The sequence below is a fragment of the Colletotrichum fioriniae genome (genome assembly GCF_027942845.1).
Source record: "Colletotrichum fioriniae strain IMI 355084 chromosome Unknown scaffold_2, whole genome shotgun sequence".
Classification (NCBI taxonomy): Eukaryota; Fungi; Ascomycota; class Sordariomycetes; order Glomerellales; family Glomerellaceae; genus Colletotrichum; species Colletotrichum fioriniae.
Genome location: NW_027076838.1, coordinates 1996654 through 2009173, shown reverse-complemented (window position 1 = coordinate 2009173; position 12520 = coordinate 1996654). Strand labels below are relative to the sequence as shown.

General features: G+C 51.2%; 4 protein-coding genes across 4 annotated transcripts; 2 read left to right on the top strand and 2 right to left on the bottom strand.

Moving 5' to 3' along the window:
• Positions 1-1222: 1222 nt before the first annotated feature.
• On the top strand, positions 1223-5998 carry N0V96_002357 (uncharacterized protein; the record flags this gene model as incomplete). Its single annotated transcript, XM_065756502.1, has 6 exons — positions 1223-2099; positions 2148-2379; positions 2439-4519; positions 5287-5510; positions 5751-5850; positions 5916-5998. The coding sequence occupies 6 exons, from the start codon at positions 1223-1225 to the stop codon at positions 5996-5998; spliced, it is 3597 nt and encodes a 1198-aa protein (XP_065614871.1).
• Positions 5999-6209: 211 nt separating this feature from the next.
• On the bottom strand, positions 6210-8194 carry prh1 (Salivary acidic proline-rich phosphoprotein 1/2; the record flags this gene model as incomplete). The annotated part of the gene is made up of 2 exons (XM_065756501.1): positions 6210-8034; positions 8190-8194. 2 exons carry the CDS (start codon positions 8192-8194, stop codon positions 6210-6212), a joined length of 1830 nt encoding a protein of 609 aa, XP_065614870.1.
• Positions 8195-9150: 956 nt separating this feature from the next.
• Positions 9151-9614, top strand: N0V96_002355 (uncharacterized protein; the record flags this gene model as incomplete). Its single annotated transcript, XM_053187607.2, has 3 exons — positions 9151-9187; positions 9257-9500; positions 9560-9614. The coding sequence occupies 3 exons, from the start codon at positions 9151-9153 to the stop codon at positions 9612-9614; spliced, it is 336 nt and encodes a 111-aa protein (XP_053055111.2).
• Positions 9615-9694: 80 nt separating this feature from the next.
• On the bottom strand, positions 9695-11061 carry SEC9 (Protein transport protein S9 plasma membrane t-SNARE; the record flags this gene model as incomplete). The annotated part of the gene is made up of 2 exons (XM_053187608.2): positions 9695-9754; positions 9814-11061. The coding sequence occupies 2 exons, from the start codon at positions 11059-11061 to the stop codon at positions 9695-9697; spliced, it is 1308 nt and encodes a 435-aa protein (XP_053055112.2).
• Positions 11062-12520: the final 1459 nt, after the last annotated feature.

Genomic DNA, 12520 nt, shown 5'->3' with positions numbered 1-12520 from the left:
GGATTGATGGTTCTGCATGAGAAATGGTTGGTTGGCACATAGTTTGTTGGTTCAAGTCGATCATCGTAGCGCCACCCCGTTCAGTGGCCCGACCCGCTCCATAAGGCCGGCGCTTAGGATCATGCACCGACCAACTCCGAGTCTCATCTTCCTCTTGTCTTATGACTCCTACAGATATCTGACCATATACCTTTCGCCCCGTTTCTCGATTTTGAGGCGCTTCTCACGAATGCTTTCTCAGTGAGATTGTCGAGCAGCATCAACAGTTGCTTCCCAAATCTTGATACCAGTCCATCTTGTTCTGCCTTCGGTCACGTATGTTGGCAGCATGCTGCGCCCCTCTGTTTCAACCAGGGTCTGCAGGAGGGCAGACTGACGATTGCTGCGCGAATGTAACAGTCGGTATCAAGCCTGCCAACCGAGGCACATATCTAACCATTCCGTCGGTTTGCCACAGGTTCTCAGATTTCCTGTGTCTGGCTACATCCATACCTAGACAAGTTAACTCCAGTTGGGGTCAGCCGATGAAATATGCGTGTCGGAAAGTCGGTGTTGGCAGCCAGGACGAGAGATCGTAGGCCTATTGGTGTGTGTGTGTGTGGCCATGTCTTCTCCATATCCTGGCGAGTGTTGGGCGCTTAGCATGCATAATGCATCGGGGCGGATTCCAAAGAAGGACCCTCCCATGGGCTTGATCTTCGGGCAACTATTTGCACTGCCCAGATGTTGGTTGGGCGGACTCATTGAAGAAGTGCCACTTTCCCTCGCCTTGGTTCCCTGTCGAGTGCGCAAGTTTTGCATTTGCCTGGCTCGAGAGCTGGGTATCGCTATCCTTATTAACCTATCCACTGTTTCTTATGTTGACTTAATTGTTTCACTTTTAATCATACACTGCTTGGGTTTTTGTTCTAGATCGCCGCAAAATGAGCCAAGATGAGCCACTCTATCTTTTGTCGTTGGGTATGTTGCTCCTTGATCATTTAAGAGGCCTCGTCTAACACAAGGCAGACGGCGGAGGCATCAGAGGGATATCAGAACTCGTCATACTACACGAGATCATGAAGCGGCTACAGAAGGTGGCAGGACTCAGAGAATTACCCAAGCCTCAGGACTATTTCCATTTGATGGGTGGCACAAGTACTGGGGGGTTAGTTGGTCTTTCCAATACACCGTCTTGCAAAGTTCCGCTAACAGCAGATCATTGGAAAGACTCATTGCCATCATGCTAGGTCGCATGGGTATGTCGACTGAAGAAGCCATCAACGCATACGAAAGCTTTGCAAAGGACGTTTTTCGAAAGAAGAACCGCAGGTGGTGGTGGAACAGAACTTATAAAGAGGAAACACTCGTCAAGATCATACAAGACAATGTAACCAAGAAGAAGCTCGCAAATACCACGATGCTCGACGGCACGAGGGAAAAGGGGCTCACTTTTGTCTGCTCAGCCACGTATGACGCCTACGCAGCCTACCTTTTCCGAACGTACAAAGGGAGCAGCAACTGCGCTCACAATGTGGAAATTTGGGAGGCGGCAAGGGCAACATCAGCGGCACCGACATTCTTCCACCCAATCTCCATCGAAGTCGAGGCGGAGAGGGACCAGTACGTCGACGGTGCCGTGACCTACAACAACCCGGCTCGCCTTGTGTTGAGTGAGGCCGAGTCCTACTTCGGCCCGAGGAGGACGTTGGGCTTTCTTCTCAGCTTGGGCACCGGACTTAAAGTCTCCGATAAAAAAGTCAATGTGGTTCCTCAAGGACAGCTTGTAGATCGTCCAGTCATGGCCAGAAAAGGCAGCGGCGCCCTCTTCTCAAGAGGCACGATAAAGATTCTCAAGCATGCCAAAGCATCGCTGACTGATTCCGAGCCCGAGCACCAAGCCCTAGAGCACCGATTCCAGAAAACACCCTACGCATATTGGCGGTTGAATCTGGACCGGGGTGCTGCAGATATCAAGCTGAATGAATATAACAAAATGGGGTTGTTGCGGGCGGCAACGGAGAGGTACCTACAAGATTTTGAAGTCTCTACCAATATCGACAAGATCGTCAGCATGTTGTACAAGAAGGAGGGTGTCAACCTATCTCTTGATGCCGCATGTAAGTATTCTCACTAAGCTACTCTGCTAAGTGACTCACTCGCATTAGGTCATGCAGTATCCGACGCAGCCTCGAAGCAAGCCGTTCAGCAAGAGGTTCAGATCAACAGTATTGCAAGCCCGCAATTCACTGGCAGATTAGACATACTTAACAAGATGGAACGACACTTTCACAAACGCCCCTCCGGATCTTCACCCAGAAGACACCTCAGAATTTGGGGCATGGGAGGAGTCGGTAAGACGCAGATTGTCCTCAGATTTAGAGACTTGTACGGGTCGAGGTAGGTGGCATGACGTTCATCTCAACCCACAGTTTCCTTACTAAGTCCGCGTATTTCAGATTTGATCGGGTGTTTTGGATCAACGCCGCGACGGAAGATTCTATCTTTGAGAGCTTCAGATTGTTAACAGCTGAGATTTTCAACGAGGAAGCTAGCAAGCCTAGCATCAAGCGAGTCCAGAATTGGTTGGCGCAAAATCAAGCTGAAGAGTGGCTTCTTGTCTTCGACAACAACGACACAATCGACGTGAGCAACTTTCTCCCTCCGGGAAACACTGGAAATATCCTTTTCACCAGCAGACGGAAAGACATGTCACCCACTTTAGACGCCAACCAGACATTCCCAGTCGACGTTATGGACGCAGAGGATGCAGTCACCCTATTCCTTCGCGCCTCGAAAAGACAAAAGGCAAAGTCCGGAGATGATGAAGACAGACACGGAAGAGAAATCGTTCGTGAGCTTGGATACCTCCCGTTGGCCATCGATCAAGCTGGTTCCTACATTTACAACCAGGATTGTTCATTCGAAAAGTATCTCGTTGATTTCCGGAAACGCCGAAAAGATATTCTAGGGGACCCTTTGTACCCGGGAGTCTTTAAGCACAATCCCGCTGTTTACGGTACATTTGAGCTCTCGTATGTTGCATTGGAAGAGCGGTCACGGGGAAACGATTCCCCAGGCCGGGCTGCCTTGAATGCCCTTCGCATTCTCAACATCTTCTGCTTCTACCACAACGAGAATATAACAACATATATTCTCAGTAGAGCAGCCGTCAACTCAAGGCTGGACACCACTTTTATAAGGGGCGAAGAGGGCAGCATTGCGCCACTTCCATTGATAGACCTTACGGAAGAAGGTGACTGGGATTCGACGAACTTCAACAACGGGGTTGCTACATTGAGAAGCTACTCTTTGATCAAGAAGTCTCTCATGAATGAGGAATGGTACTCTATGCATGTTTTGGTGCATTCTTGGGCTAGAGACCGAATGAAGCCGGAAGTACTGATCTTCCAACGCAGAGCAGCCCGCGAGGTTCTCTTCTTTTCCGTCGCGAGAAGCAAACGCCTCATTGAAGAGCTCTTTGCCAGCCAAGTGCTGCCACATTTGCAGACATGTCTCGACCACGGTGGCTCGGAGCATATTGAATGGATGAGACGCACAGAGCAGGAAGGTAAGTTCGCGCAAACGCTTGCGCACCTAGGCCTTTGGGACAAGGCCACTGCAGTCTGTGAACAGATCGTTGCCGAAAGGCAAGAAAAACTAGACCTCAAGGATATGGGACATATAGCAGGCTTGTGGGATTTAGCTAGAATGTATCGTCACTCTGGCAGGCTACGAGAATCTTCGGATGTTTATTTTTCGATCTCATCACTCACCAAGGATTGCCCTGAGGAATCCGAAGCCAATAAGCGGTATTTCAGTATCGTATTCGACTGGATGGAGGTGCTTCTTATCCAAGCAAGATACTTGCAAGTCAGAACATTCCTAGAAATCATGATGGAGTTGGTGGAGCCATGGGGCTGGGCATCAAGATGGTACCGCTCAGGCTTCGCAACGCTAGCAACTCTCCTTCGAATGGAGGGCGACTCGGAGACGGCTCTCGCCATGGAGATCGAACTTTATAATCATTTTATCGCCAAAATCGAACCGGGTCACCGCAAGATGATGGCCTCAATGAACAACCTTGCAGCGCTGCAATCGGACTTGGGGATGCATGATGTGGCGTACCAACTCTGGCGTCATTTCCTGAGCAATCAAGAACGCGCGAGAGGCAAGGAGAACCCCATGACCCTGCAGGCGAAGCGAAACGTCGCCATAGGTTGTGCGAATCTGAACCGGCTTGAGGAGGCAGAGGAAATCTTACGCGAGGTCCTGGAGGTGAGCGAGAGGGTTCTTTGGAGGACGCATCTTGATACGCTGGCAACGATGGACCAGCTGGCGGGTGTATTGGCTCGGCGCAATAAGGTGGAGGAGGCCATTCGGCTTTGGGAGGAGTGTCTCGAGAGTTGGGCGGGCAATCTTGACGACCAGCATCCTCTCATAATGAGGACGACGCGTGTGATGAAGAGAATAAGAGATGATGATGCGGGCCTCGTGCAAGAGGATTTCCAGCCTGGCGGAATCATGCGTACGGAGGGATGTAAATTTGTATTTCATGAGGACGAGCGGTCATCCACCACACCTACACTCAAAGCGATCGCTGCTAAGAGTTTACTTTCGATGAGAGAGGGGAACGCGAAATCAGGGCCATAGAATTTGGCCACTACGTTCTGAGGCGATGTGCTACTTGGGTGGCAACTTGGCACGCTTCGGTAGACTGCAGGGGCGTCTTTGTGAGTATCTGCAAAGCACCTTCGTTAAATTGAAATGGCTCCCCCTCCATATCAAAACCAGATAATCTCAGTGCCTACTTTATGGCATGCTGCGCCTCTCTTTCACCAAAGTAGCGAAAGATAATGATAACGCATATCGTTCCAGGGGTAGCAATCGCTGTTGAGCTTTATCATCTTGAGATTTATCTCGATATCTTGGTGTTATGGAGTAACAGCCCCTCCATCAATGGCCACAGAAAACTTGGTCCGTGCCCACATACATAAAGACCTGCAGGAATCCTTGCATATGCAATAATCAGTTGGTTCGAAGTACCGTGTGTATAGGTCACTCTGAGCACTGTATGGATCACCTCAATGGTATCGCAGTGGAAAATGGTGATTAGCATGACGAAATACTTCAACACGATTCGCCAGCATCTCAAATAACCAGCAACGAGTTGACCATAATCCATTGGCCTGAAAGCTCAAGAGCTGACTCGAGATCCAGTAGTATCAATTGGGTCAGCTTCGCAATTCCCTTCTCACTCAAGTGTCGCAGCCTCCCACCCGACGAAATCCATCACCGCCAAAACAGCACCTATGCGATCTGCCTCGATTCTGAGGATGGCCTCGGCCTCCATCTCAAAGGGCAACGGCCTGAGGCCCGCGCCGATGGCCCTCTTGCCCCCTATCCCGCTATACCGTCGTCTTCTGCGCGCACACCGCAAACACCTTCCTTCCGAGATGCGGGTGCTAGGTGACGAATACATCAAGGCTGAGTTTCGCGCTCATCGCACGGTAGATAACCCGGCGCACCTGGTACGTTCCTTGTCTGTTGTTTGAATCCCCATCTTTCAACTTGTGGGCACTTGGCCACATACGTTTGCTTGGTCATTGATAACCTCAAGTACATGTCTGCAACCAAGCTCAACGTCTTGACTGAATCTGAGTCTGGGTCGTCGTCGATATCGTTCTATCTCGACGATCAGTCTGTTTGCAAACATGAACAATATCGTGAAGAATGAAAAGCTGATTAATGTTTTCTTCATAATATACTAGATCGGTTTCTTGACTGAATGGCAATTATATGCGCAAAAGATTGAGGGCAACTCATGGGTTGGCGAGAAAATTGACCCCGTCAAGGTGGCCAAGATGAGTGGTGAGTTTCTCTTAATCATTTCTTCCGTGCCTTATGATGGCCTATGACTTATTCCCCCCCCCTAGACGAGCAAATCGGTCAGCTGTATGAGCTGATGCAGGCGATCAAAGAACGGCGTGAGTCAGGAGAAGGCGAGGATCAGTCATGATATCGCTACCTTGATGAAGGAAAACGCCCTCAAAGTCAATGATGCGAGAGTGCTTTTGTATTAACAACTATGTAAATTTACTCGACGTAGAGAGAAAATGCTTGATCGGCGTTCAGTCTCTGCAACGTATAGCAGACTGCTCCTTGTGTGGTAATTATGGACAAGAGCCAAGAAGTCAGAATTTGCGCATCGCCATCGTCATCATCATCTTTCAGTGCCCCTCAAACGCCTCGACAATCCAGTCAGCTTGGATGATGCTTACTTTCTTGGCGTAATTCTTCTGCGTGAAGACATGCTCAAGGAACATGATGGCCTCTTTCTTCTGTCCGTGTAGCACACTAGACGGGTGAATGGCAACAACGTGCTTGCCTTGTGACGTGACGTAGCTTGCATCTGGTGCCAGTATGGCTGTCTTGGACACGAAGCCGCGGAGGAAGCACTTGAGCAGAGCTTCGGCCTGTTCCGGAGCCAGAGGAGTAAAGGGCTGGGGGTCTGGCGGCGGAGCCTCTGTAAGAAGGCCTTCTTTGAGACAGAGGCTGCGTAGTTGTTTGCGGATGTTGAGCGCTGTCTTCATGTTGCGAATGTTGACCTTCCTCTGCTTGCACCACTGTATACGATCGGCGTTCTCGGCGGCGTATTGTTGCATTGTAGTAAGATATGTTAGGATGTCGCCTTCCCGGCGATAGAGCTCCTTGCGGAGTTCTTCAATTTCTTCGCGTTGTTCTTCCGACTGCAGCTGGTGGAAGATGTCGTCGCCAGACGTGATGCAGGAGATAATGTCTATCGTCTCTAGGACGCAGTCGAACTCTGGCTTGGCGGAGGCAAGCAGGACCGCACCAAACGCCGCAGAGATGGGAAATCCGGCCATCTTGCGGCCAGCCTCAGTGATCGTGCCGTCGTCTGCCAAAGCACCTAGTCCATGAAGGCTGACTAGTGCTCGTTCGATGGCTTCAACATTCGGCGTGTCCATAAGGGGAAACCCAAGAATGTCATCAATACCTCGCGCTTTCATCGTCAAGACAGCTCCCAGAACATCGATCCTCAGGATCTCTGGCAAGTCTGTTTCCTCGAGTGTGCTGAATGTACCTTCAGTGTATAGCCTGAAGCACTTGCCAGGGCCTTCACGACCAGCACGGCCTGTTCGCTGGATAGCGGAAGACCTGGAGATAGGTTTTGCTAGTAATGATTCCATACCGAGGCGAGCGCGGAATTGCTTAACCTTGGCCTTGCCGCCGTCCACCACGTAACGTACACCGGGTACGGTGACGGATGTCTCAGCAATATTGGTAGCCAGCACAATTTTACGCGTGAAACCTCCCTTGACAGGCTGGAAAGCTGCGTGTTGTCCTTCCATTGAAAGCTGGCCGTACAAGGGTAGAACTTTGATTTTGGGAACGTTGGAGGCCAGCGTTGCGGCGTACTCCTCGAGAAGTGACTGCGCGGATTCGATTTCCTCCTGTCCGGTCAGGAAAGCAAGAATGTCGCCAGGTAGCGGCTCTTCCATATGGATTTTGAAAATTGTCTTCAAGAGAGATTCCTGAATATCCGGCACTGGCTGGGGTGTGTGTATGGTCTTGACCGGGTACTGTCGGCCCTGGATCTTCAGTACTCCAACAGAGTTGATATTGTTGTCGACCAAGTCGTCACCGCCGCTTTCTTCCTCGGGACCGTTCGCAGAGAAGAAACTTTGAATGCGCTCAACATCTGCCGTGGCACTCATGACAACAACCTTCAGTGGTATGCCGCCGCGGCCCTTCCGGCGACTAAGCAGGATTTGCTTAAGGAATCCGGACACCAGATCCACGTCGACACTTCTCTCGTGGATTTCGTCAACGACAACGGCGCTGTATTGTTTCAAATCTGGATCTCTCAGAAGCTCCTGAAGAAGCATACCTTCCGTGAGGAACTTGATCTTCGTGCCCTTGGGGACCTGGTGATCGAAACGAACTGAGTATCCAACTAGTCCGTCACGGCTCTCACCGAGAGGCGTCCCAGCCTCGCGAGAAACTCGATGCGCTAAAGTCGTGGCGGCGACTCTACGTGGTTGAGTGACTGCGATCATGCCACCGACACTGACTTCTCTTGCTTCTGCGATACTGACAGTTTGTCTTCTACACCACGACTCCCTGACCAGAAACTGAGGTATTTGAGTACTTTTTCCGGAACCAGTTTCACCAACGAGAAGGAGTACATCATTTTGGCGTACGTGAGCTTGTATCTCCTCTCGGTGTGCCCAGATGGGTAACTTTTGCCTGATCTTCAATAGGGCAGGATCTTCCCTCCATTTTGGGCCTCTTTTGTCAAATCTTGGCCTGTCTCGATCCTGGGATGTTTTCGACGAATGCTTGATGAAGGTCGGGGCTGTGTGATGCGAATCCTTTGAATCTCTGACTAATGCGCCTGACGTGGCATCATTTTCTGTATTCTGAATAGACCGCAGCTCTTCCGTTGGACGTTGCTGAACTTCTGCTTCTTTTTTCTTTGCTGGGGGATTGAGATATCCCTCGAGAGAAATGACTTTGTTGCCAACCTTGATAGTATTCCTACTGTCAAGCTTCCTCTTTTTGGAGGCGCGTCCAGCGTCCAGTACAGATGACATGTTGAGTGCTGCTGACAGAATTTGCGATGTTCAGTCGGCGGTTACGTGAGAAATGGACGGGAGGTAAGAAGAAGAAATTTACGGGGAGACCGCTGGGTTTGGGTTCGCACCCGGTGATATCCCGATTGGAAGCCTGCCCTGTATTTGCACAGGGCGCTTTAGGTAGGTACCTGCCTGCCTCAACACGATGGCCGCAATATCGTTCTGACTCTCCGATGGCATATTTCGCAAACAAGGTAATTTGAATGGGATAATTGGCAAAAACCTATCAGGTATATAAGCTACGGTACCCTGTAGTCACTTCTCAATTGACGAAAGCAAAAGTTCCGCCAGGTCGCTAGATTGTCACTGACTTTGCCCGCAACCATCACATTGGTCAGATGCCCAACCCCGAAAATCCTGTGTCCCAATTGCAAGTTGCGTCACTTTGGTCCCTCTCAAGCTTTCCCCCCTCACTCGTACTGATACAAGTCGGTCGTCTGCCCACGCTTCCTCATATAGCAAGGCTAGCCTGACGACACTCCCGCGTCGACACACGATCTTCACCCCAGCAATGGCGGACCGCTACAAGCTTATCTACACCGTGCCAGGTTCGGCCTGCTTTACATGACCAAGCTCGAGCGAAAGCATGCTGACTTCCTTCTCTCTCATTTCACCAGCCTCCCATTTGGTCGCTACTAAAGACGCCGTCTTCGAAACGGGTGCCGGTGTCTATGACCAGGGCAAGTACATCCAAGTGGCCTTCGAGCTTACCGGCCAAGGCCAATTCAGGCCCGTAGAGGCAGCAGGGGCAGACCCTCACACAGGCGCAGTGGACCAACTTGAGCGAGTTCTGGAGTACCGAGTCGAGATCCTGTGCTCTGACATGAATATTGCGAAAGCCGCTGTGGCAGCCCTCAAAAGGTAACAAGTCTAAACTTCAAGGTTCTTCTTGTTTTCGATTGACAATATGCTCTCTGTAGCGCACACCCTTACGAAACCCCGGCTTATGAAGTTTACAAGTTGGAGAACATTTAATTATCGACCCTGCTTTTCTTTCATGTTCTTTGTGGGCATTTCCAAGAAGAGGATAGTTGGTGGAATTGGCTCCCGACCGTTCACCTGATGCGGTTCAGACGCTCTCTGTTCATCCTGACTCCGTCGTCCACAGCGTCGCTCTGGGAAGTGTAACTTAGTATCGACACCAAAGAAGAATAAAATGTGGTGGTGGACTCACCTTTTTGGCGATATTGTCGATGAGAACATTCTGTTCGTCGATCTCTTTTCCTAGAGCGCGGGCTGCCAAGCCAAAACGCGCAGCCGAGCCGGAAATAGCGTTGATATTGTCATCAATCGTCCTTTCTGCCTCATCTTCCTCAGCATTTTCTTCATCGTCACTACCAGGTAGTTTGTATCGGTTATTCCCTGCTGGCTTGCGTTGCTCCGCCCCCTTTTGAGGACGACCAGACAGCGACATCTCCCTAAAGGTATCTTCCATTCGCTGATTGGACTTAAAAGCCTCGTGTCTGGTTGTCTCGCGAACTTCGCGCTCTTGGCGGTGTCGGTCGAGAATCGCCGCATCTCGTTCTGCCGCACGCTTCTTAGATGTGAATGGGTTGGCGATGTGAACTGCAAACATGCTTCCGTTGGCGGTTTTCAGCTCCTTGGCACCCTCCTCCGCCTTCTTGTTGTGGTTTGCCGCTATATCCATGTTCCTTTCCGTGTTGTGCAGACGCTCGCCTTGAGCAGCAAGCCGGGCGAGTGTCGCATTGGCTACGTCTTCAATATTGCTCGCATTTTGACGCATTCTTTGGGTGGTCTGAACAGAGTCATTTCTGACTTCCTTGATCTGGGCCTTAGTCGCGCGGTATTCCTCCGCCTCTTGCTCTTCGGCTGTGAGCTCACGGGGGGCTCCATATCCGCCGTATCCCCCATCAGCGCCAGACGTAGTGGATTGGCCGTAGCCTCCAACCTGCGGCTTATTCTGCTGATATCTGTCTTGAGCCCCGCTGAAAAGCTCATCGCGCACAGCATCGGTGCTGTCACTGTTGGTTCGGCCCAAGCCTCCGTAACCTCCGGGCCCGCGAGCTCCGCCATTAGCACCTGATCGCTGATTCGCGCCGTAGGCGTTCTGGTTGTCGTCGTAGCGGTTCGCCCCGTATCCTCCTGCGGCGCCGTACTTTTCGTTCCCGTAGCCACCGGCAGGCTGTGGCGGGGCACCGTAGCCAGCACCGGCCCGAGGGCCGCCAGGAAGGCCGCCAGGGGCACCGCCATCAATGGGCGCACCGACTCGTGCTCGTTGATAGGGCGTCATGCCGGCGTACTTATTTGCGTCCTGGGCGTAGGGATCGCCGCCAGCCGGAGCTTGTGCGTAGGGATTGTCGTTGCCCGGAGCAGGAGACTTGCTCTTTCGGCCGAAGAGGGCGGAGCGGTTGGCATCGTCGCCTTCGTCGCCGCCTTTCTTGCCGAAGCCGAACTTCTTCATGGTGAGGAGCGATCAAATGGAAATTCAAGAATTCGTTGAGGTATAGTAGACGTGGTCGTACAATTGAATTTGTTCTAGAAGGAAGCAAAACACAACGTGCCGCTGAAGGTTTGTCTAAGGTAACAGAACGTAAGGTAAAGGAAACGTATAAAAATAAGGGGAAGTCAGGTCGTGGAGGGACAGCACGGTAGATGGCTAGATGCAGGAGGTACGGGCAAGGGACGGGCAGCACCAGCGGGCCTAGCGGGGACCCAGCGGGGTTGGACAAGGGGTGTCCAGTAGCAGCTTAATGTGGCAAAATCGGGCCCGTCTTGGGTGTGTTTCGAAGGCGAACGGAAGTGCCCCCCTCAGGCTTCAGGGTCTAAGCCATAAAACATTCGTCAGGCTTCTAATGGTTTGGACCTGACTTGGGGAATTGGGCTTGGGCCAGCGACGACCCGAAGCGCAACGAACCAAATATGCAAACTGCCTGGATCAGGCCTGGGTTCAGTGTTGCGGGCTGCGGCAATGGAGAAAACATCATCCTGCTCAAGTCATCATGGCCGTTCGAGATGACAGGGAATAAGTTAGCCACCCAGGTACTGACATTTGAGTTGGGGTACGGATCTCCGACATGCTCCGTTGACAATCATATTATGGCGCAAGGAGCGGGCTATACAATGGTGGTCATCATCAGCCTATAGCAGCTCTCCGTGCTCGACTCAGCCTCGAGTCTAGCGCTGGAATCATCGCTTTTCCTTGGTCGCTCTTCAGCTTACTGCGTAATCCGGATGTGTTGTCTAGTGCCGCAACCAGACTCTGTATCGGACGGCATTGGGCTGAATACCTAAGCCGGGCGCATTTGTATACACCTTGCCTAGATGATGGGTATCCGTGCTCTGTGGTCTTCCCACCATTTCCCACACGCATCTTATCTAAGCACATCGCAAACCGTGCAGTAGCATTATTGCTTGTGCTCCGTGAACGTGGCATTGTGCGCTGATTACCTACTCTTTCCCAGGTAGCAAGGAGGTGAAATTAGGTCTGATCTGCGAAGCAAATGAGTCCAGCCTCGTCCGGGAGAATGGTTCTGCGGAGTACTTCAACAGTGTTTGTGCCTGGAGGCCAAGCGAATGCAGCCTTGAAAGACCCTAGGTGCATGGGAATGCGGCAAGGCACATTGGCTTTCACCGTGTTCCGAAAGACTAAGAGATTCGTACCTTAAGTTGGTGCAAATATTTACTTGCAGGTATTGGTTACTTTCATTTTGTACCGGATCCCCGGGTATTACAAAACCAGGTTACGGAAAGGGGGATAAAGACAACCCGACTGCTATTATTAGGTAGGTAGGGAGACTTTTTGGGCCACCGACACTACCTTATGTAAGTACAATACTCCGGACACCAAAAATACGTACAAACCTGGCCAGAGTCCAAAGATCAAACGCACAGCGAATGACCAAGTTATCTTAGGAACAGTA